This window comes from Martes martes (assembly GCF_963455335.1).
Source record: "Martes martes genome assembly, chromosome: 17".
Classification (NCBI taxonomy): Eukaryota; Metazoa; Chordata; class Mammalia; order Carnivora; family Mustelidae; genus Martes; species Martes martes.
Window position 1 is genome coordinate 19,052,547 of NC_137905.1, and position 23,370 is coordinate 19,075,916.

The 23,370-nt window shown below is 54.7% G+C and overlaps 3 protein-coding genes across 4 annotated transcripts; 2 read left to right on the forward strand and 1 right to left on the reverse strand.

Annotated features, from left to right (window-relative positions):
• Positions 1-884: 884 nt before the first annotated feature.
• On the reverse strand, positions 885-11,183 carry CES2 (carboxylesterase 2). The gene is made up of 12 exons (XM_080828251.1): positions 11,019-11,183; positions 6,591-6,795; positions 5,465-5,606; positions 4,744-4,877; positions 4,404-4,662; positions 4,048-4,146; positions 3,641-3,781; positions 3,433-3,513; positions 3,038-3,182; positions 2,486-2,623; positions 1,903-1,975; positions 885-1,455 (listed from the first exon to the last, which is right to left on the reverse strand). The coding sequence occupies exons 1-12, from the start codon at positions 11,092-11,094 to the stop codon at positions 1,269-1,271; spliced, it is 1,680 nt and encodes a 559-aa protein (XP_080684377.1). The 5' UTR covers positions 11,095-11,183; the 3' UTR covers positions 885-1,268.
• A 61-nt stretch (positions 11,184-11,244) lies between these two features.
• On the forward strand, positions 11,245-14,971 carry CIAO2B (cytosolic iron-sulfur assembly component 2B). The gene is made up of 5 exons (XM_080828906.1): positions 11,245-12,447; positions 12,607-12,686; positions 12,905-13,030; positions 13,488-13,533; positions 13,994-14,971. Exons 1-5 carry the CDS (start codon positions 12,306-12,308, stop codon positions 14,089-14,091), a joined length of 492 nt encoding a protein of 163 aa, XP_080685032.1. The 5' UTR covers positions 11,245-12,305; the 3' UTR covers positions 14,092-14,971.
• A 347-nt stretch (positions 14,972-15,318) lies between these two features.
• RRAD (RRAD, Ras related glycolysis inhibitor and calcium channel regulator) lies at positions 15,319-23,165 on the forward strand. Of its 2 annotated transcripts, XM_080828907.1 has the most exons (7): positions 15,319-15,397; positions 17,561-17,604; positions 18,799-19,986; positions 20,237-20,621; positions 21,293-21,366; positions 21,497-21,701; positions 22,511-23,165. In XM_080828907.1, the coding sequence occupies exons 4-7, from the start codon at positions 20,252-20,254 to the stop codon at positions 22,786-22,788; spliced, it is 927 nt and encodes a 308-aa protein (XP_080685033.1). In that variant the 5' UTR covers positions 15,319-15,397; positions 17,561-17,604; positions 18,799-19,986; positions 20,237-20,251; the 3' UTR covers positions 22,789-23,165. The 2 variants fall into 2 exon arrangements, with proteins under 2 accessions (XP_080685033.1, XP_080685034.1); XM_080828908.1 differs by lacking the exons at positions 15,319-15,397; positions 17,561-17,604 and having other exon boundaries at positions 19,876-19,986; positions 21,497-21,673.
• The last annotated feature ends 205 nt before the right edge of the window (positions 23,166-23,370 follow it).

Genomic DNA, 23,370 nt, shown 5'->3' on the forward strand with positions numbered 1-23,370 from the left:
CAGAAGAGAGGGTTTCCTTTGGGGGAACGGTGCACAAGGTGAGGGAAGGAAAAGTTTAGGGAACGCAATGGGGTAAGCAGGAAAACTAATCATGTGGATGCCCATGGGGAGTTGGGGGAATCTCAGCAAGGTGGGGGGCATGGCTGGCAAGGAGAATTCCAAAAGGCAAGAGAGACCTCCTTGGATGGAGAGACCTTTGGAAACAAAAGAGTCCCTTCTTCTGGACTTTCTGGTCTCCCAGTCCTACTTCCAGGAACCATCTCACAGATATGGATCATGATCTGGATGGATGTGCTACAATTATGTAAGGTTTGCGCTGCCTCCCCCCCGCACCCCTCCCCCAACCCTGTGGTAGGTTGAGGGACCCACCTGGCTCTCCTGGCCCCCAAACAGCTCATCCAGGCTCCAGGGACCCATGGACAAGCTCAGTCTTCTTACAAAAATGGAGTCAGTCACCTCGTGGGACACATATAAGTGACTGGTTAGGTTTTGAAAAGTCAGTGGTAGATGACATTTACTCCCAGGGACAATGGGTGGGGATGGGGACTTTGTCCTCAGTACTTGGTGGCCTCAGTGGCCAAGATCTCGGAACTCCTGGGTTCCTGGCATCCAGACTTTCTACTGGCTCCTTACAGATATGACAGCCCGTGGAGCTGAGAGCCAGATGTGGGTAACATTTCCCAAAGCACCCTCCTTCAAAGGGAGAGGAGAGGGAGGGTAGAGGTGGGGTAGAGGGGAGGAAAAGGGATGGGATCTGAGAGGCTTAGTGCAGGGTGAATTTCCATTGAGGTTTGCTCATTCACAGCTTCATGTGGGGGAGTCACTGAGTGTGTCTAACACAAGAGGACCTATGGGGGGCTTGGCAACTAACATGATGTACTAGGTTCTTTTTTTTTTTAAGATTTTATTTATTCATTTGACAGACACAGATCACAACTAGGCAGAGAGGCAGGCAGAGAGAGAGGAAGGGAAGTAGGCTCCCTGCTGAGCAGAGAGCCTGATGCCGGGCTTGATCCCAGGACCCTGGGATCATGACCTGAGCTGAAGGCAGTTGCTTAACAACTAAGCCACCCAGGCACCCCAATGCACTAGGTTCTTAATAAATGTTTGCTGGCTGGCTGGCTGGCTGGCTGGCAGAACGAATGAATGGCTGTATGAAGGAAGGAAAAGCTCCTGGCTCCTTGGTGGGTGTGCGTGGGTATATCCGGCAGACCCCAACCTGCACTCAAGCCCTCTCTCCCCGGCCCTTCACCCCCAGACACAGGGAGTTACAGCTCTGTGTGCTTCTCCTCTGCCTCCATCAGCTCCCGTATCTTCTGGGGTAGGGTCTTCGTCCAGAACTGAAGTCTGTGGGCCTTCAGGGCCCGGCCCACCGCAGGCTGTGTGCTCAGCTGCAGGAACTGCTCTTCCTGGTCCAACACGGGCCAGTGGGGCAGACCCTCGCCATTAGGGTTCCTGTAGACATGCCCTCCCGGCAGGGCAGGGGGTAGTCACTCGGAGCCCCACTGAGCCCAGGCCTGGCACCCCAACTGGGGTCAGGTGAGGCATCCAACAGGCCAGGTGGGGTTCGGGAATGACAGGGGGATGTTTCTAAATCTAGGAAAGAAATTACCTGCCACTAGAGTGTCACCAGGGGGCAGGGTGACCTGGACTGTTTTTTTGCTTCCCGTCAGAGAGGCTCTGTGGGTAACATGGCACTGTCCCCCCCTTCCAGGTCACCTGGAGATGGATGGAGCGTCCAGCACCCACAAGGCCCCAGGTCTGTGTGGGACCTGGAACTGGGGAAGGAGCCACCTTGCAATTAAGGATACATGTACGCTAATGAGATCACAACAGAAAAGGGGGACTCCCGAATGGGTTCAAGCCCCATCCCCGAAGCTGAGGTGGGGTGTGACATCTTACCCATTCCGAGCAAAGTTGGCCCAGTACTTCATCATTCTCCTGCTCAACAGCTTTTCTTCCTCTGTGACTTCAACTACAGAGAGCAAGAGGACAAGGGTCCAGGTGGGGGCCAACCCCAGTCCAGCACACGCGTCAGCCCCCACCACACTCACCAGCCCACGTGCAGCTTTTCCTTGGGTCCTCTTCTGCCCTCCCCGGCCTGGCTCTCTGCCCACTCCCCCCACAGCCCTGGGGTGCCAGGCCCTCTCCTCATCCCGACTAGGCTCATTCCTGACCAAAAAGGCTCCCTTCTTCCTTCTGACACCGGGAAGTCACTTAAGAAACAAATATGCTTCCAAAATACCCTCCTCTGCACCCCTGCCAGGCATCCACGGCTGGGGTGGGGAGGGGTGGAGGGGAGTGAGTCCCAGCTCAGCCTCTCTAGCTGTAAGATCTTGGGCACCTGATTCCACCCTCTCTCTGAGCCTCAGTTTGCTCATCTGTATGGTGAGGACAATCACCCTCACGCAGAGACCCAGGCAAGGTCCTATCCCACATTCTGGGAACAAGGAGTCTCTGAGGGACCCCGCCCAGGAACACTCACTGTAGCCTTTCCAAGAGATGGTTCCAAAGACAAAAAGTAACTCATCACCGTGGTCTGCCCTCACATGGGGCGGCCTGATGTCCTTGAGGAAGCTGGGCCGATGCTGGAACTCGTAGAAGTAGACTGGGGCGTGTGAGCCTAGAGGGTGGGGAGCACAGGCTGTGACATGGTGGTCCCTTACCTGGGGCTCTCCTGTATCACCCATGGTGACAAGATAGCTAGGTCTGAAGCTGGTCGAAATCTGAACAGTGGGGTGAAGGAGCCCCTGGCTGGAGCGAGAGCAGTGGGAAGGACAAGGGTTCAAATCATGACCTTGGAACTTCCTAGCTATGTGGTTTTGGACAAGTCTCTGAAGGTCCTCATTGTAAAGTGGGAAAAATGCCCATCTCTTAGACTAGCTCCGAGGATTTACTGAGATGAGGGACATTAAGAGCCTGACACCTAGGGACCTAATACACAGGCATGGGTTGGGACCTGGACACCAACAGACCTCACGTGGGACCCACAGAGCTGCCCCCTCACTGCTGTGGCCTCAGTCATAGATGTACTCACGCTGAAAATTGGCTACTTGGAGTGCAGGAATCACGAAGATGGCATCCCCCATCATCTCATGGAACTGAGCTCGGAGGGTCTGGGGGTCCCCACTGTCCCCCATGTACTCCTCCATCAACAGGTCAACAGACTCAAGAGGCAACATCTAGCCCAGGTGGATCAGAAATAGGCAGGTCAGGCAGTGGGCAGCAGCAGGGAGGCTGCAGGGTCAGGTTTGGGAAGACGGATCCTGGGATGGTACAGGGAATGGGAGGAACAGGCTGAGCTCTGGGGTGACCCCAGCCTTTGCTCATGGGGGACAATGTATGGACAAGCTATCTTGGGGATGGGTTTTCCCTTGCCTCTGGACAAGAGAGGAGTCCCCGTCCACTTGGGCAGGACCCCAGAAGCCTCACCAACATTGTCAACATTTGCTGCAGAATGGCCTTCACGGTCTCTCTGTCCATTTCCTTCCAGGTATCAGAGCTGTTCATGGCCTGGGTAGTGGGGGAATCTCCAGATGAGAGTAGGATGGGCCTACAGCTATGATGCCCTGAGCCCTGCCAGAACCCCCTCTCCCGCTCTGTGCCCCCCGGCACCTGGGAGCATGGGGCTGCGCCTCACCGAGGGGATGATCCAGCCATACTCATCATTGTTGACACCAATGATGCTGGGGACAGGTTGAAAGTCAGCGGAGGCCAGCAGCTCCTGGGGGTGCCTGGGCAGGAAGGTCCCATCCACTACGCCAGGGATGATCATGACGGGCTGAGAGGGCCCACAGAGTGAGGTCCCAGACATTTTCTAATGGGCTCTGAGTCCCATTCACCCCCTCCTAGCTCATCCAGGATGCTCACACCCCCTTCCCCAAGAGATCCTGCCATTGGCTTTGCATGGCCTGGCCTCAACTTCCCACCCAGGGCTGTGAGGACACCAAGGTGTGGAGATGGAGTAACTTGCCCAGAGAATGTAAAGGACCTGCTCCCCACCCCCACCGGTCCCCTTCTGCCACACACACGTCCATTCGGCCCAACCTGGTGGATGGCCAGAATCTCCTCTTCAGTTTTGCCCCGCAGACAGCCCACCAGGGCCTCTGAGTCAACCTGGCCACAAGCAGACAGGTTGGCCACCATCTGTAAAGAGACCAGGCAGGGGCTGCCTCATCCTTCCAGACAGGGGAGAGGGATTTGCCCAGGGTCACAGCTGGGGGCAGGTGCACCCCAAATCTCACAAGGTATTAGGTGTGGATTCAGAGGTCTCAGCCAGAGGGGCTGCCTAGACAGTCCTGGCCATGAAGGGGCCCCTCATCATCCTCATTTAGCAGAGTGATGGAGGCTGAGAGGTCTGAGATGAGGCAGTGGTCTGGTTTCCCGCAGCTGGGGGCACTCACCGGGGACACCACATCAGCTGAGCTGGCAATGAGGCCGGGTAACAGGGCCACACCGCTCTCCATGATGGCACGATGGAAGAGTCCTTGGGACAAGGGGGACACAACATGGGAGGACACGCTTGTGCCACCCGCAGACTCGCCGAAAATGGTGACACGGCCAGGGTCTCCTCCGAAAGAGGCAATATTTTGCTGGACCCAGTGTAGTGCGGCCACCTGATCCAGGTAACCCCAGTTGCCGGGGGCATGCTTGTCTCCAGTGCTGAGAGGTGGCAAGAACAGGGGTCACAGGGCGGTCCTGGCTTCTCTCCACTGGCACTGCCCTGCCCAGCCCCAGTCTCACCTGAAGAAGCCCAGCATACCCAGGCGGTACTGGATAGTGACCACCACCACGTCCTCAAAAGCCGCCAGCACAGAGCCATCATACATGGAAGCCATGCCCATCACAAGCCCGCCACCATGGATCCACACCAACACCTGGGGAAATCGAGGCACAGACACCATGTGGCTCTCACCCTACCCAGACCCCACTGGGGCAGCTAGCCGGATTCTCCACCACTTTGGCTCTAAGGGCCAAGCCACATAAACAGAACTCAGGCAGGACAGGGTGACCTTCTTCATGACCTAGACTGAAAGGGACCTAATTTCTATCTCCCATACTTTGGGTCCCACCCTATGTACCGAAGTCTGGCTCCATTTCTCCTGGAACTCTCTGAGCTAGAAAGAAAGGGGCATCTTCCTGATCATCCCACAGGTACATTACTGAAGTTTCTCCATTCTCGTTGCTTCCACAGATCCAGCCCCTGAGTGGGTCTCCTGGGCATGAGTTGGTTGGGTGAGTCTTGGGTCCATCCAGCTTCTGACCTCTGGGAGCAGCCAGGTTCTATGACCCCAGGCCCAAGGGTCAGCACTCATGCTGGATAAGAAACACTCTTAGACCCAATGGTGAGGGGCTTCTCAACAGGGTCACACTGCAGGGGGGCCCAGGCTGATCCTGTCCCTTCTGATCTTCTCGCAGAAGCAACATGCTCTCACCCCCCAGGTGGCAGGGGCTTGGCACTCACCGGCAGACTGGAGCCTTCACGGGCGTGGGCAGGCGTATAGATGTTAAGGTACAGGCAGTCTTCGGACACGGAGATCAAGGGCAGGCTCAAGTTCATGAGCTTCAGAGCCATCGTGTTCAAGACTGTGATGTTCTGCAGACACCTAGTGGGGCCGTGCCATGGTCAAAACCAGATCCTGGGCCCAGATTTCCTCCCCGCTGCCCTTAGTCCCACAGGGGATGGAGCCCAGTCTTCCAGGGAGGCCTCAAGGGCATGAAGGCCTTGGATACCAATCCCCCCGAGGCTGGGAAATCTCAACTCTTGGGGGTCTCTGCGAGAGCCACGGGCTGCACGTGTTGACATTCACCACTGTATTCCTGTACCTGGACCGGCGTGGAACCAGGGAGTAGCCCACATCTGTGTGCTGCCTGAACGAATGGAGATTAATTCCTCATAAGAAGGGCAATGGGGGGCGCCTGGGTGGCTCAGTGGGTTAAGCCTCTGCTTTTGGCTCAGGTCATGATCTCAGGGTCCTGGGATCAAGCCCCACATCGGGCTCTCTGCTCAGCAGGGAGCCTGCTTCCTCCTCTCTCTCTGCCTGCCTCTCTGCCTACTTGTGATCTCTGTCAAATAAATAAATAAAATCTTTAAAAAAAAGAAGAAGGGCAATGGGACAGCCTTCATCTCAAGTCAGGCTCTCAGGGACCCGCATCTCTTCCACTGTTTCCAGTTGCAAGAACACACATATGCCCTTGGCCCCGGGCAGCTGGCCCTGGCCCTGGCCCAGTAACTGTACACAGTGGGGGTCGTCCACCCCTTAGGGATCTCAGCATCTGCTGCTGGAGCCAAGGGCTCCTACAGGGTTCATGGAGCCAACCCAAGCCTCCGCTGGTGACAGAGAACGCCTGACACGACTAGGGGTGAGACAGGTGTGTATTTCTGTTTTAAGTGCCAAGCCCAGAGCCTGGGCTAGTTACTTTACCCTTCCAAGCATCTGCATGCTCATGGGAAAAATGCATGTGGGGAGCCACCAAACTCAGAGGGGAGACTGCCGTGGGGGTTTAGATGAAATGACAACTGCAGCCTGGCCCGGGGTTCAGGGTACCCTCCACCCCAGGGTCTGGAGTTCCTTGGACTCCCCACTTACATGGCTGGGTGGGAGGTCCCATCCTTTACACCACTCCAAGGGTCGGGAGGCTCAGGGGGTGCAAATCGCAGGGGTCCTAGAGGCGGCTTGGCAAAGGGAATTCCCAGGAAGGTGTAGACCCCCACATCAGTGTCTTTCACGTGGACGAGGCTCCCTCGCACCTGCCCTGTGTGTGTGGTCCGGATGGGGCTGGCAGAATCCTGGCCTGTGAGCATAGAAATAGATGCCAGGGTTGAGCCTATCCATCAGCGGCCTTCCCAGGTTACTGATGTTGCCTGCTGCTTCCTGTCCTCAGCTCAAAGGACTCTGATCTACAAACACTTGCTTTACAAATTTCCTGCCTTTAACCCTGTGTGTGCACTGTCCCCTCAACTCCCGCCCACTCCCCCCACTCTCTTCCCTGGGTCTGGCCCCAGCCTTTCCCATCACATTCAGTGAGGCTTCTGGGGACCTGGCACCACGGTTTAGCCCCGGGAGCTTCAAACAAATGGGTGACATAAGCTTGAAGGGGTGGGAGTATCCTTTCTGTCAACTGTGTGGGTCACATGAGGCAGTAGAACTGTGGGAATTGGACACTCAAGGCTCCTTTCCTTAGGGATCTCATGCTCTAGGTGGCAAGAAATGACATAAAGGAAGCATCTTTCAGGAGCACCTGGGTGGCTCAGTGGGTTAAAGCCTCTGCCTTCGGCTCGGGTCATGATCCCATACTCCTGGGATCGAGTCCCACATCGGGCTCTCTGCTCAGCAGGGAGCCTGCTTCCTCCTCTTTCTCTCTGCTGCCTCTCTGCCTACTTGTGATCACTATCTGTCAAATAAATAAATAAAATCTTAAAAAAATAAAGAGAGAGCATCTTTCAAACCAAGAGTGATGATATGGTGAGGAGAACTACAAAAGCGAGGCACCACTGTAACTAGAAGGTAAGAACCACCCCCTGCCTTACTAGGGGAATCAGGGAGGGAGGAAGGGACCAAAAGTTGCCTGACACAAGGAGCCCTGGCGATATTCTTAACACACAAAGAATTTCTACAAAAGACGAAGAAATGTGCCAGCTATGCATACTTGGTTAAAGAATAGGAAATAATGAGGGACAGAGTAAGGAAGACTAATAAATGGCTCATACACTAAGGAATAAAGGTTCACCTCACTCATGCTAAGAGAAACATTTGCTGAAATCTGACTGTGACGTCAAACAACTTACTCTGCCACAAAAAGCAAGACAAGCAGACAGTGTATGTTTTCTGATGGAAGTCCATAGGCCTACACAAAGTAGTCTTGCCCCAAAACATAACAAAGAAGAACCTGAAACCGAAATCCGATCAAGCCTGTAGAATACAAATAAATGAGCACAAGTAAAAGGCATGCCAGGGGCAGAGAAATAGTTAAAAGATGCCATATGGATATAATAAGCAAAGCCCAAACTCTGGGATCCTCTCCAGAACTGAACGGGTTTCTTCCATGGAAAAACAAAATTACAAGGAAAACAGATTCAAAGAGATTCACATAAGAGATTCTGATAACAACATACGTTGGTAAGGACATAGATAAACGAACCCTCACACCTCACTAGTGAGAAGGTGAAGTGGTGCAGGTGTTTTGGAAAGCAATCTGGCAGTTCTTCAAAAAGTTAAACACAGAGTTACCATATCAGCCAGTAATTCTACTTCTAGGTATAAACCTGTGAGAACTGAAAACATACAACCACACAAAAACTTGCACGTGAATGCTCATAGCAGGATTATCTATAATTTACAATCCAAAGGTCCATCAACTGATACACAGATCAATAAAATGTATTGCATCTGTACAACAGAGTATCATCCAGTGATATAGAGAAAAAAGTACTGAACACGTCGACATGGGTGAACCTTAAAAAGCTTATGTGTTGGGGCGCCTGGGTGGCTCAGTGAGTTAAAGCCTCTGCCTTCGGCTCAGGTCATGATCCTAGGGTCCTGGGATCAAGCCCCACATTGGGCTCTCTGCTCAGCAGGGAGCCTGCTTCCTCCTCTCTCTCTGCCTGCCTCTCTGCCTACTTGTGATCTCTGTCTGTCAAATAAATAAATAAAATCTTAAAAAAAAAAAAAAGCTTATGTGTTATACTGTTCTACCACAGACTGGAAATCCTTCGGTGCTGTGTGGCTGTGGGAAGCCTCAACCCTCTCCACCCCTCCGGGTGCAGGGAGGTGAGCGGTCAGGCTCCCAGGTCCTCTGGTGTCCTCCACTGGCTCCTGCCTGCCTGAAGCTTTCCTTCTGTAAGTTCAGGTCCTGCTTCTGCAGAATTTGGCCAATCTGAGCCTGGTTCCATAATAAAAAGTAAAAAACCAAACCAGACAAACAAACAAATAAAAAAAAACCAGCTTCAGGGATCTATACTACCCACAGACCAGGGACAACAGAAGATGAGGGACCTTGAAGGTGGACCCAGAACCTGAGTCCTGAAAGCAAGGAGGAGCTCTCAGGATGGGCAGTCACACCTCCTTGCCTTTCCTCATGCAGTTCCCTTCACCCTGAACGAAGGTCGTTCCCATTTCTACATCTGTGGGAATCCTGATCGCACACCTCCTCACGGAAGCTCTCCCGGGTTCCCCAATCACACCTTATGGCTCCCGCTCTCCAGACCCGAACACCTTTATCAGGCCGGTGACCATGAGGACAGCGAACGCAGTGACTCCACATTTGAGGAGAGGGTTGTGGGTATTGTGGAGGGGCTGCAGAAGCCTCCAGCCCCTTCTGAGGAAGCCCAAGGGGGCCCCCTGGCAGAGGGGAAGTGGCCATTCCAGTGCCCGCCTGTCACTGGGTTTTGCCTGTTTAGTCCCACTCTGCTGCCAGACCCACCTTTCCCTTCCCAGCTCGCCTGCCCATTCCCTGCTCAGATCACCTATCGGGTCAACACTGATGCACATTGATGCACATCAGACCATGCCTGATGCCGTAGCGGGTGGATTTGGTCAGAGTCAGCAGCCACTCACAGGCTCCACAGAGGGCAACCGAGCAATGTCTTTCCAAGTCAAAGGCCCACCCCTCTCCCCAGTAACATCTGTCTACACACAGTTCCTTGCCAGGTGGGATATCTGTCCATGTAACTCACTGTGGCCACTGGCTTCCAATGCCTGAAGGTTGCTATGGCAAAGGACACAACCTGATGTCCCTGATCAGAGGCCAGTTACATCAAGGATCCTTCCTCCTTGAAGAGAAACCCTTGCATGAAACAGTACGAAGAAGGTCTAGCACATACAGGTGTGGGGAAGTTGCCCCCTGTGTCAGGAAGTGGAAAAGTTGTGTGCCAGAAAGGGAAGGAGTTTATGATCATTTAGATGAAAACCAAGGATGTGTGCACACACTCATTCTTGAGGAAACTCTTGAGCGGTGTGTAGAAGGTCCTGGGGATCCTAACGGTCGCTGTGAAGGAGCCAGGATAGGATGGGACGGGAGAGGGTCAGACATATCACCTGTGCCCTCTAACGCCTTGTCCATTTTTCCTTTTTGAACATGGGTCCAATCTGAAATATTAAACATTTTTCAAAGGGAGGTATCAGCAAGGCCTAGCAAATCGTCCTGTTGGAGGGTCTTGGTGACCTCTAAGAGCCTGGCCAGTGGCTACTAAGGGCGGAAGCTCCTGGGGGTGGGCCATGCGGAACGGATTAATGCGGATGTCTCCCAAGTAAATTGGCCTGGGAAGGGGAAGGACAGTCGGGGCTCATGGTTGGGCCATTTGGGGTGAGAGGATCACACTGGCAAGAGGGGACACAGTTGCTGTGGAGGCCCCAGGCATGGTGCCGGAATAGCCTAAGCTACTGGTAACAGCCAGGGGGAGCCAGGAAGTTGACACGAAGTGCAGTCACCTTTGCTCTGAAGGCCGAACAGTGCCCTCACCCAGGATGGGTGCATGGGGTGAACAGAAGGATATGACAGTCTCTCCAACACATGGGCTGTAGGATGCAAGGGTGGGGGCTTATGCAGCCAGATTCCCCAAGAGCCAGTAATCTTGACTGGGGCCCCTTTGGAAGGACATTCAGTGGGTGCCAGGACATCCCTCTAGCCAAGGGCACAACACTCAGGGCCAAACCGGGGCAGGAAGATACTTACTGTTATTTTTCACAGGCAGCACTAGTTCTACCACAAACACTAAGGAGGAAATGCTCTGAATTATGACCCCCAATTCCACCCACCAGGCCAGGCTGTGCTCAGAGTTCCTGGCCTCGCTTGCCCTTCCCGTACTACGTGACCTCGGTCAGCCACCATTCTCTCTGCACCTCAGGGGGCCCACCCAGGGCTTTCAAAGCATTGGGCCAGGTGCAAGTTTCCCCACACTACAGTTCTCCACCCTCACCCACCTCCCTGGGGCCTTCTCTCCTGCAGGTCACGTCCTGCCTCTGCTGAATCTAGCAAGACCAACCCCCAGTCCTTGCCACCCGGTGAAAGAACCTCACCCTGGCCCAGGACGAGGAAAAGCAGGAGCCCACAGACCACAGCGTTCAGCTGCAGGCAAAGTCCGTCCAGCAGCATGGTCTACTCGCAGCACACCGCTGTCTTCCACCCAGAGACTGCCCAGGGGCCCTTCCTGCTGCAGTTCTGGGAGTGTCCTGACCAGGTCTGGACTTTAGGCTCGGCGGGGGAGTAGGCGGGGCAAGCTGGGAAGGGAAAGGCAAGCTGGGAAGGGAAAGGGGGTTGAGACTGAACAGGCAAAAACCAGTGCCTCCGGGCACAAAAACCAAGCCTCTGGGGCTTCCTCAGAGGCTTCTGCAGCCCCTCCACAATACCCACAACCCTCTCCTCAAATGTGGAGTCACTGCGTTCGCTGTCCTTATGGTCACTGGCCTGATAAGGGTGTTCGGGTCTGGAGAGCAGGAGCAATAAGGTGTGATTGGGGAACCCGGGAGAGCTTCCGTGAGGAGGTGTGCGATCAGGATTCCCACAGATGTAGAAATGGGAACGACCTTCGTTCAGGGTGAAGGGAACTGCATGAGGAAAGGCAGGGAGGTGTGACTGCCCATCCTGAGAGCTCCTCCTTGCTTTCAGGACTTAGGTTCTGGGTCCACCCTCAAGGTCCCTCATGCCCTATTTTCCCTGATCTGAGGGTCTCCGTGGGCCTTCTCCCTCCTCAGCCACAGCCTGCCAATGCACCCATGAGTGTGACAACCGCAACCCAATCCTATGGCTTTCCCTCTCCCCACCTTCCGCAAAGATCGAGCTCAAACTCATTTATTGACAAATAGATTGACAACGTTTAAAGAGTGCTTGCGGGTCCATGTGCGAGGGACTCTGCAGGGCACGCTAGGGCCCTAGGTGGAACGAGCGATGCAGAAGCGTCACCTAGAGCCTCCGAAACTTAGTAAACGGTGTCAGGACAGAGGACACTCGGCCCGCGGCGACCCGCCCAGCCTGAGGGCCGACTTCCTGGAGGAAGTGGTGCCCGAAGATACGCCTGGCCGAAGAAAGCCAGCCGTGATCTCCGCGGTCCAGCACCTACGCGCTCGAACGCCCCATACCGTTCGAGTGGCTTCTCTATGTATTCGTCGGGGCGGTCAGCATGTCCCCGGATTAACGTACAGAGGGCGCCGAGGCCACCGCTCCCCCCTACACCCCAGGCTGAGGGCCAGCGGGGCACCATGTCCCTCTAGCGACCCCGTCGCCACGCCACGCCCCCTGCCCGTTCCCCGGAAGTGCTCCGGCCGGAGCGGAAGTGCACGCCTACGGCGGCCGGCAGCGGTTTCGCGATGGTGGGCGGCGGTGGGGTGGGGGGCGGCCTCCTGGAGAACGCTAACCCGCTCATCTACGAGCGCTCTGGGGAGCGGCCGGTGACCGCGGGCGAGGAGGACGAGCAGGTTCCAGACAGCATCGACGCGCGCGAGATCTTCGATATCCGCCGCTGCCGCGCGGGGGCGGGTTCGTTGGGGCCTGGGAGGGGGCTGAAGTGATGATGTCCAGTAGTTAGTGAAGCTGTATCAGGGCTGGGCATTCCCCGCTGAGGGTTCTGAGTGGGCCAGCGCACACAGTCCCTTTTCCTTCACTTGCCACATCTGATTCGCTCCATCAATGACCCGGAGCATCCACTGACACTGGAAGAATTGAACGTAGTGGAGCAAGTCCGGGTTCAGGTGAGTCACTGCCTGCGTCCGAGGGGGCAGATGGTTCGGAAGAGTCAGAAAAGTTTATCTGCACCGGACTGGTCAGGATATCTTTGGAAGGGGGGGGAATTGCTGTGCTCATTTTATAGATAAGGAAACAGGCCTATAGAGGCTAGACGATTAGCCTGAAGCAAAATACTAAGGCGAAGGAGAAGGCAGTCCTTTTGAGATCTCATTCTTCCAACCAGGTGAGCGACCCCGAGAGTACGGTGGCTGTGGCCTTCACACCCACCATTCCACACTGCAGCATGGCCACTCTTATCGGCCTGTCCATCAAAGTCAAGCTTCTTCGATCCCTTCCCCAGCGTTTCAAGGTAAATTGGAACTGAGCCCCAGGGATAGGGCAGGGGTAAGCTTGTGCTACTGAGGAAGCCCTGGAGAGCATGAACACGGATATCAGAGTGAGGCCTGCAAGGATCCCAACTAACAATGATGAAACTGGGAGGAGCCTTTCCAGTTGATTGGGACAACAAGGCTAAAGGCCTGAGGTGGAAAGTGCAGAAAAGTAGTGAGTGTGGCAGGAAGGGGAGTGGGAAGCTGTAGCTAGATTTGGAGCAGGGATAGGGCACAGGCAGGCCTTTAAGTCAACAGTAGCAGCCAGTTCTTTGGGTAGAGATGGAGTGGCTTTGGGTGGGTTTGGGGCATAATGGAAGGTCCAGAGTCCGCAGTCACCATTAGGAGGTAGGATCAGTGGAAGGTGGTGAGTGGGGCAAAGGGGTCAAGGGGGTAGACACATGATAAATGCTCAGGCCCCACCTGTCTCCCTCCCAGATGGATGTGCACATTACACCAGGAACTCATGCCTCGGAGCATGCAGGTAAGTGTGGGCTGATTTTGAGGCATTGGCCCTGAGGCTTCCCCCTTGCTTTGGTGGTTTGTAAGGCAAGATGGAAGGAGGGGTCCTGGGTGGGTGACTCCTCAGGGGGGGCGGCAGCTTAGAGTGAAGCTGGCTTAAGTTTCCTGTGCTTACCATGTTTCTCCATTCCTGCTCTCTCCCTCTCCTAAGTACACAGCACCAGGGTGTGTCAGACTTGATAGTACAGGAGGTAGCAGACACGAGCAGCCAGGTGGGAGGGATCCTAATAGGTTGGGGGTAGGTGTTGGCTCAGGTGGTTTGGGTAGCTTGGTTGAGGCTTGGGCTCACGGGAAGGAGGTGGCAGGAGGTTGGTGCAAGTGTGTATGTATATATGCAAAGGTTAGAAGTGGGGTTGGCTGGCAGGGTGGCCAGAGCCTGGCTTTGATCCTCCTTCCCCATTCCTTCTTTTTTTTCCATCCAGTGAACAAGCAGCTTGCAGATAAGGAACGGGTAGCAGCTGCTCTAGAGAATACCCACCTGCTGGAGGTTGTGAACCAGTGCCTGTCAGCCCGCTCCTGAGCCTGGCTTTTTGCCCCCAGTCACACCCAGGACTCATGGCCTTCTTTTTTTGAATCACTGACAATGAGTCATTAAACTAACACTTTACATTTTGTAATAAACCCTTAATTTATATTCATTTCCAGTGTGTCTCAGAATCTTTCATCTTGGGTCATTCCAGGTTTGAGAGGAGATGGTGATCATGAGTGCAAGTTCCTCTACAGGCTGAGTGGATGAGATGCAGTGCATTTTAAAAATTTCTTCCAATCGAAAAGTTACAAGTATACAAGAATTTTGAGAGAGTAGTGTAGTGATCACACCTGTATACCCATCATCTATATTTAATAGTTGTTAATATGTTACATCACCAGTCTCATACTATAAATGTATTTGAGAGTAAACTGCAGATAAATGACCCTTCACTTCTAAGTACTTCAACCCGGTCTCCTAAGAGGAAGCCTCTATAACCATAGTACTGTTATCTGGCCAAAAAATGAAAAATTCCGGGGCACCTGGGTTTCTCAGTGGGTTAAAAAGCCTCTGCCTTTGGCTCAGGTCATGATCTCAGGGTCCTGGGATCGAGCCCCGAGTCAGCCTCTCTGCTCAGCAGGGAGCCTGCTTCCCTTCTCTCTCTGCCTGCCTCTCTGCCTACTTGTGGTCTCTCCCTGTGTGTCAAATAAATAAATAAAATCTTAAAAAAAAAAAAAGGTGGGGCGCCTGGGTGGCTCAGTGGGTTAAAGCCTCTGCCTTCAGCTCAGGTCATGATCCCAGGGTTCTGGGATTGAGCCCCACATCGGGCTCTCTGCTCAGCGGGGAGCCTGCTTCCTCCTCTCTCTGCCTGCCTCTCTGCCTACTTGCGATCTCTATCTGTCAAATAAATAAATAAATAAATGAACCTTTTAAAAAAATTCCCTAACACTATCTAATATCCAGTTGTTTATGAATTTCCCCAAAATGTCATTCATAGTTGGTAATTTTTTTTTTTTAATCAGGCTTTGGGGCAGCTGAGTGGCTTAGTTGGTTAAGCGTCTGACTCTTGATCTCAGCTCAGGTCTGGATCTCAGGGTCATAAGCTTGAGCCCCGCATTGGGCTCCATACTCAGTGTGGAGCCTATTTAAAAAAAAAAAAAAAATCACGCTCCAGTGAAACTTTATGTGCATTGGTATCTCTCTTTAGCCTCTTCTAAAACTGTCTCCCCACTCCCTGTGTTTTGGTCTTTTTTGACAGTGACTTTTTTGAAAGATGAGTTGTCCTGAAGAAGTCCTGCAATCTGATTTCTTCTTTGTCTGCTGTGTTTCCTATTAACTGGAAGTTGATTGAGTTCAGGTTTGAGTTTATTAACTCAAGAATTTCCTATGTATCCTTTAGCATCCGCCAGTAGCTGTGTGATGCTCGCTTGTCTAACTGTTGGTGATGCCCGGTCTGGTCCCCTGGTCAGGGCAGTGACAGCCAATTTCTCTATTGAAAGGACCCTGAAGCATCCGCTCCACCAACATCCCCAGAGATGTGTGTCACTTCAGGTGCTGGGGTCTGGGCCCTCTGCCTCCCCCAACCCTGTGCCCAAAGCGCGGTCTGTCACCAGCATGGTCCATGGGGCTTGGATCTAGGATCAGCCAGTTAGGAACTATAATGCCATGATTCCCTGCCCCAGTTTCTTTCTCAGAGGATACAAAGGATATTAAGAAGCCTTGCCTTGGCCACTTCATCCCTGCGAAGGCTCTGGCGTAATTGTGGGCAGAGACTTCCAGAGGCTCTTTGCAGATCTCTTGAGGGTCTGCTGACAACATCGAGCCTGTCCTGAGAGTGGGCACTAGCTGAGAGCTTTGCATATACTACCTAGTCAGTCAGTCCTCCACCCAGCCCTGTGTGGCTGTTTCTACCCTTTATAATCCCTATTTCACAGATGAGGAAACAAGCTTCTGAAATAATTCACTCCCCAAGACCTCCAGTCAGGGAGTAAAGAGAAGCGTCAGCAGTTTGGCTCATACTCCTCAGCTGACAGGGGGCGCTGTTGCCTGGATGGAAGGGCCAACGCTCCCACCCTCCCCCCATAGCTGTCAACCCCCAATTCCAGGAAGGAGGGGCTTTGCCACCTAGTGACCAAGATCTGGCTGCCCACGCTCAGACAGATGAAGTCATCAGTCCAGATTCCCTAGTTTCTTCATGTGTAATGTGGGCATAGTTGTGACAATCATCAGGGATGGCTCTGTGGAGATTTAAAATGGATCTGCGCCCATTTCACATGATCTTCCAGACACTGTACCCCCTTTCTGTAGATGAAGAACCCATGCTCCAGAAAGGCAAGGTGACCAACCAGGGTCCCTTGGGCCCAGGGAGCATTCCCGACCACCTATATCCAGATGTGGGCGGGCTTCACCATATGTGTACCTCTGCACTGCCTACCCCTTCTGTCTAAGGTGTCTGCTGGGGGTGGGAGGTCATGGGGGACGTAGGTGTCACTGAGTGATTCAGCTGGCCATCCCGGCAGCCAGGCCACGATGGGCAAGGAATATCAAGCTGTTCATATCACAGCTGGCATATCAGATAGTCTCCTTGTCAGTCTTGACTCATCTGTGCGTGGCCCCTGGCTGCCTGTAAGGACACCATCTGTGAATCTTGGGCTAGGGCCCAGGGAACTTTCTGGAACTCCAGCTGTTGTATATGGGTATGAGATGGGGTGAGCTTTGAGGTCTCTGAAGCCCTCTGTCAGGTGTGTCTGGCTCTGCTATTTCTGGCCCGTGACTTCTCAGGCTTTGGTTACCATGTCTACAAAGTGGGAACAACAAATCATAGCTGGAGAGATTGGCCCAGGGATTAGATGACATGTATGAACATGCCCAGCTATGTCCATTTGTGCTTATTATCATACCCACAGCACAGAGGCCTGACATACAGTAGCTACTAAGTACAGGTCAGTGAGATGAATGAGTGAATGAATGAATGAATGGAGCCTTATTTATTTATTTATTTATTTATTTATTTATTTATTACTTTTTTTGTTAAGTATCCTCCACGTCCAGTATGGGGCTCAAACTCACTACTCAAGAGTCCCATGCTTTCCTGACTAAGGCAGTCAGGTACCCCTGAATGAAATGAGCCCTAGAACAAAGAAACTGGGGCATAGCAGCTGTGTGAGGAGGGCTGGGGATACTGAAACCCAGCCAAATTCCCTTTGCAAATTTTTGCTTCTAGAGGGAGGGGGAAAGGTGTGGGATCCCACAGAGGGAAGGTGGGTATGGAGGGGCGGGGAAGGGTATCTGCATTGCCCCTCTCCTAGGCAGAGCACCGTTTTGGAGAGAATGGAACAGAAACAAGAAAGAAGCAGCAGGAGGGGGACACATTCATTCAACCTGTCCCCTCCGAACAAGGATGGTAAAAGTGTTCGTATTGAGATACGACAATATGCCAAGCATTTTACCTCTGCATTTCATATTGTTATTTACATCTTAACAACAACCCCCATACAAACGTTATCTCTGTTCTACACAGGAGGAAGCTGAGGCTCACCCAAGATAAATGGACAGAAACAGCTAGTAAGTGGCAGAGCTGGGATTTGAAGGCTGGGCTGTCCTAGGTGTGTTACTAGGACAGATTCAGTTTGCTCCAGGGCAGCCGAGCTCAGCCTACAGAGCTGGGAGGACCAGGAGGTGGGAGTGGGGATGTCTCAAGGTCAAGTCCTAGTCTTGGTTCCTGGGGCCCCTGGCCATACTTAGGCTTGTGGTGTGTCTGGCCTGTTGGGGAATGCCTGGGGCCTGACTGGCCCCGTGTGGATGCAGTTCCCTTGGCAATGAAGAAACACTGCTGAAGTCCAGGGTTCAGGTTACTGGAGGGGAAACCCAGCCCTAATTCCTCACACGGCTCCCTGCTGGGAAGTATCACAGCTATGCCACATACCTATCTTCTGCTGGACATTCGGGGGTTATTTTCAGGGGTAGGAGGGGTCATAAACGGCCCAGGCCAGGGTTCCTGATGGGAAGTGGTTTGCTGGCTTTTGAGGCTTGTGTCCTGGCAGGAGGCTCCACCCACCAAGATGAGATTCTTGCCACTGGATCTCATCCAGGAAGCTAGGGCCAGTAGGGGGTTGCCCAGGCCCCCAAGAACACAGGACCATAGGAGGGACATAAGTGGCCAGGCCACCCCTCAGTCTAGCCCCTGCCTACTTTGAGGATCTCAAGACCAGAGGGTCCTGTGTGAACCGCCTCCTACTTACCTAGCCAGGCCCTCCTCATCCCAAGGCCCTCTCAGATGTTGCCAAGGAAACTGACAGAGCCGCCAGAGAACCCCACCCAGGTCTCCATAGCAACCTACCACAACCCACCAGGATCTCCATCAGTGATGTCACCTGAGCCCAAATGGGCACCCCCCCACCCCCGCCACACTCATCGCAATTAAACCTCAGAGTCTGATAACAGATCCCTGTCATAAAAGCACCTCATAGCCTCCCTCGCCCCCCATCCTCACACACCCAGACATGAGTCAGGGAGGGAACAGGTCATTTTAAGCTGGGCACCCTGACGCAGGGAGAGGACGCAAGACCCAGAAGCCTGGAGGCAGAGACAGGTCTAGAAACCAAGCTCCCTCATTACATCTCCTCCCCTCTATGCCCTGGCACCCACCCTAGTTCTAAGGAGTAGATGAGCTCTGGGCAATGGGGACTCCACATGGTGGCTCATCCCGCCCACCAGCTCCAGCCCTGCCCCAGCTGCACTCTACATCTATGCTCCTAGATGGGAGTTGGAACTTCCAGGCCCCGCATATGCCCTGAACTACAGGCCCATCTGGGGCCAGAGGGAAGGAAAGAGACGTTGAAGACTTACAGCAGCTGGATCCGGCCCTGATCCAGTTCCACCCCTAGCCACTCCTACTGCCATCTGACACCTGTCTGCCAGGATTTCCCCAACTTTGGGCAACCTCCAGCCCAGGAGCAGAACGACCAGGAGCAGAAAGGCCAGGAAGGGCCAGGACCAGGTATTTTTAGCAGAGTTGCTGGCAGCTGTCTGGAGGGTGCTGGGAGGTGAGGTGGTGCTGAGTTCATCGTTTCCCTTCTCTGGACCTCTATTCCCTCCCCCCAAACCAAGCATGCATCTCTACCTGCAATACGCTGCCAGAACACCTCCCTTCATTCACCCCCCACCCCAAAGTTCTCCACATGCTCCCAGAGGCTCACATGGTGACACTAACCCTCACCCTGAAGGACAGGCTCATCAGGTAGAGCCTTCAACTCCCCAGGGCAGGGAGGGGAGTAGGCAGGACTTGGCGCCAAGACTTGGAGCTCAGATTTAGGACCCTTCAGTTCTAGCTCATATATGGGCCCCTTCGGGAGTGGGTGTCCTGAACAGAGAAGGGTGAAGTCTGTCCAGCCTGTATTGGTTGGCTTGCTTAGGCTGCAGGCCAGGGCTGGGGGAGAGCAAAGGAAGAATCCACTGTTAAAGGGCCAGAACTAATTCTTCCCCAGAGGGGAGCTGGCACAGTTGGCTTGTCGGGCTTTCCCCCTTGACCCCAGCCATGTTGATACCCCCAACTCCAAGCCCCTCCCACATACCACTCAACCTAGTCCCCCTCCTGGTCCCTCCTTCCCTGCCTTCCAACCACACACGAGCTCTGACCGGGCTTTGTCTGTCCAGTCGGTTGGGGCGGGGTCTCAGTGGGTGCGAGGTCCTGGGAGGGGGGCGGGGGATTCCCCCGAGGGGGAGGAGGACCGACACGTCAGCCCCCGCAGCAGCGGGGACGTGGGTGAGCGCGGGGGTGGGGACGGGGGCGGGCAGACACTTAAATAGGCAGCTCTGGAGCCGGGACCCAGAGCGGACCGAGGAGGCGGCGGCTGCGGCAGCGTCGGGTGTCTGAGCCAGGGTCTGCGAGGGGACTGTGTCGGGGCCTGGAACCTACTTCTCTTGACCGTGTCCGTGTGCGGTTGGGTGAGTGTCCTGGCGGAGCGGGGTGCAGGTGGTCGCACCGTCCGGGGTACGGATGGACGAGTCGGGAGGGTGGCTCACGAGTCAGAGCGCCAGGACCTCCACTGCCGGGAGGGGACCGCTGTGTCCTCGACGCAGGTCCTTGGCCCGAGCGTCGAGCCTGAGCCCGGCGTCAGGCAGGCGCGCCCGGGGTCCAGCCTCCCACACCGTCTGTCCCACGGCTGACCCTGCCGTCCCCACTCCCGTTCCTCAGACGGCGTCGGGCGCCATGACTCTGAATGGCGGCGGCAGCGGAGCCGGCGGGAGCCGCGGCGGGGGCCGGGAGCGCGAGCGCCGTCGAGGCAGCACACCCTGGGGCCCCGCGCCGCCGCTGCACCGTCGAAGCATGCCGGTGGACGAGCGCGACCTGCAGGCGGCGCTGGCTCCGAGCGCTCTGGCATCGGCCGCGGCGGGGACCGGGGCCCAGGGTGCGACGCTCGACTGGCCCGAGGGCTCCTCCGAGTCGCTCAGCTCAGGGGGCAGCGACTCAGACGAGAGCGTTTACAAGGTGCTGCTGCTGGGGGCGCCTGGCGTGGGCAAGAGCGCTCTGGCGCGCATCTTCGGTGGTGTAGAGGATGGGCCTGAAGCAGAGGCTGCAGGTGAGGGGCTGGGACTATTTAAGGGAGGGGAGATGCCAGGGGAGGACTGAGGGCACGGGGCTGGGGACCTGAATTAAAAGCGGCACATACCATGGCACTTTCAGAGTCATGCCTCTACCTACCCATTTCACAGATGGGGAAACTAAGGGAGAAGGGACCTCCAGCCCTTGGTAGGGGAAGAAATGCCCAGAGTAGCAGTCCCAGGCTGTACCTGAGGCAACTCTGTAGGATGGGGATAGGACATCCCTCCTTGCCAGGGGTGGCAGGAACACAGCCAGAGGGAGTTTCTAGGAGAAGAGCCCTAGGTGACCAACGCTCCCAAAGAATGTGACAGTCACTATTCTAACTTAGGCTACTATGGTCAGAGATACCCTGGGGCCCATGGAACAGGAGGGCGGGGAACACAGGAGGGGCAACCCAGGACATTGCCAGCTTGGGGAAGAGTTGTCTAGGTGAGGTCAGGCACACCATGTCCTGTACATACTGCTTCTCAGCCCTGTCATCTCTTTGTCGCATAGCGACCATCAGTGGAGGGAAAGGTTGGCGGGGGCAGGGGGGAGCCCTCTATGGTGCAGTTGGAGGGTGTGGCCAAAATAGGAATTCTGGCACATGGTGTGGGAGGGTGGCTTTTGGCAACCAGCAGGTAACCTGACTGCTAGTCTTCTGCCTAGGGCACACGTATGATCGGTCCATCATGGTGGATGGAGAAGAGGCATCACTCATGGTCTATGACATTTGGGAGCAGGTAGGCTGCAGGCTGAGACCCAGGCCTGGGTGGGAGGGCTGACTTGGGCTTAGGGGCCTGCTTAGAGGGACAGCCTTGTAGCCTGGGCATGAGACCATTTGGTAGATATGCATGTGTATGTGTTCCCTAGGATAGCAGCCGCTGGCTACCTGGTCACTGCATGGCTATGGGGGATGCATACGTCATCGTGTACTCAGTGACAGATAAGGGAAGCTTCGAGAAAGCCTCAGAGCTGCGGGTCCAGCTGCGGCGGGCACGGCAGATGGACGACGTGCCCATTATCCTAGTGGGCAACAAGAGCGACCTGGTGCGCTCTCGAGAGGTCTCCTTGGATGGTGAGCAGGGAGTGGGTCGGAAAGGGAGGGACATTTTGGCTGGCCTGTGGTCCATTAAGTCTTGGCTCAGCTCAAGTCCCTGGGGATCATAAGTGGCTAAAAATGTTCAGGAAGAAAACTCAAGGGGGAGAGAGGGAAAGCTGCTGCCCTCCCACAGGACTCCCAGAGGGCTGAGAGTCCTGGGGGAAGGACCAGATGCACTGGGGGTGGGGGGAGGAAGCTGCTGGGCACCGAGCTGGGCCACTACAGGGCCCTCCTCTCCTGTGTCCTTTGGCCCTGGCCTGACAGATGATGAGTGAAGAGAGTGCAGGGAACTGGGCTAGGAGGTCAGAGCATGGGGCTGGTCTCAGCATGGTCTTGACTCTGGGGAGGATCTGCCCCTCTTGGGCTCAGTATTCTCTCTGTGACCCCCAGAACTGAGTCCCTCAGAGGAACCTAGCAGTGACTTGGTGACATTCTCCTCCCAATTTCACTGGTTATTCATCATAATATAACATCAAACCATGAAATATTAAGGTGCCCATCAAAACTCTCCTTGTCTTGTGTTGACTGCTATGGCATTTCCATTTGAATATCAGCCTTCAAATTATTTCCATAAATGAGTTTCCTCTTGTGAGCCTTTGTGAGCTCCTTAAAGGTGGGCACATTCTGCCAGTTGGGTGACTCAGCAATGCCTTGGATCCTCTGTAGGGGAGCTGGGGTCTGTGTTTCTGGGGACCACCAGGGCTCCATCTCTGACCCCTGGATTCCTGAGTGGTAGCTGCTATGGGGTGGCTAGAATTTAACCGGCACATCCCTGTCCCCACCAGAGGGCCGGGCCTGTGCCGTGGTTTTCGACTGCAAGTTTATTGAGACATCAGCGGCGCTGCACCACAACGTCCAGGCCTTGTTCGAGGGTGTCGTGCGCCAGATACGCCTGCGCAGGGACAGCAAAGAGGCCAATGCACGTCGACAAGCAGGTACCCGGCGGCGAGAGAGTCTTGGCAAGAAGGCAAAGCGTTTCTTGGGCCGCATCGTAGCACGCAACAGCCGCAAGATGGCCTTTCGTGCCAAGTCCAAGTCCTGCCATGATCTCTCGGTGCTCTAGACTCCACAGACCCATACCGCGTTGTGCATACAAGTGGACAGATTGGTGGGCTGGCCCACCCAACTGCCCTAGGTGCCTCAGGGCTGGCTCAGACTCTGGGCATACCCCACCTATGGTTATGGACAGACAGACAGATGGTGCTGCCCAGGCAGCTCCCATGGGCCATCAAGGGCTGGGCCCACAGTGATACGTGTACAGGCTGGTGTGTATGTGTCCCAAGCAGCAGCCCGAGCCCAGCCCGTGGGGCAGGCCTGTGTGTGGGGATGGGACTCCAGCTTTCTTCACACTTGGGGTGTGCATGCTCTGAAGGGAGGCTGTTCAGTGCAGTGGTTATTTGTTTACATGCAAATTTTTGTAATAAAGACTATTTCCTGATAGATCAGGGCTGTTGACTCTGTGTTTCCTCCCGAAGGGGGCTGTAAGAGTAGGGGGGTTCCTGGGGTTGAGGGTTGGGGCATCACTGCCCTACCCTAGCGTGTGGCATTGACTCTCCTAATATTTGGACTCTGATCTAGCCAGATGGACCAGAGGGGCAGGTATGGCTTGTGACCTGATTGGAGATCCAAGCAGCAGGAGGAGACA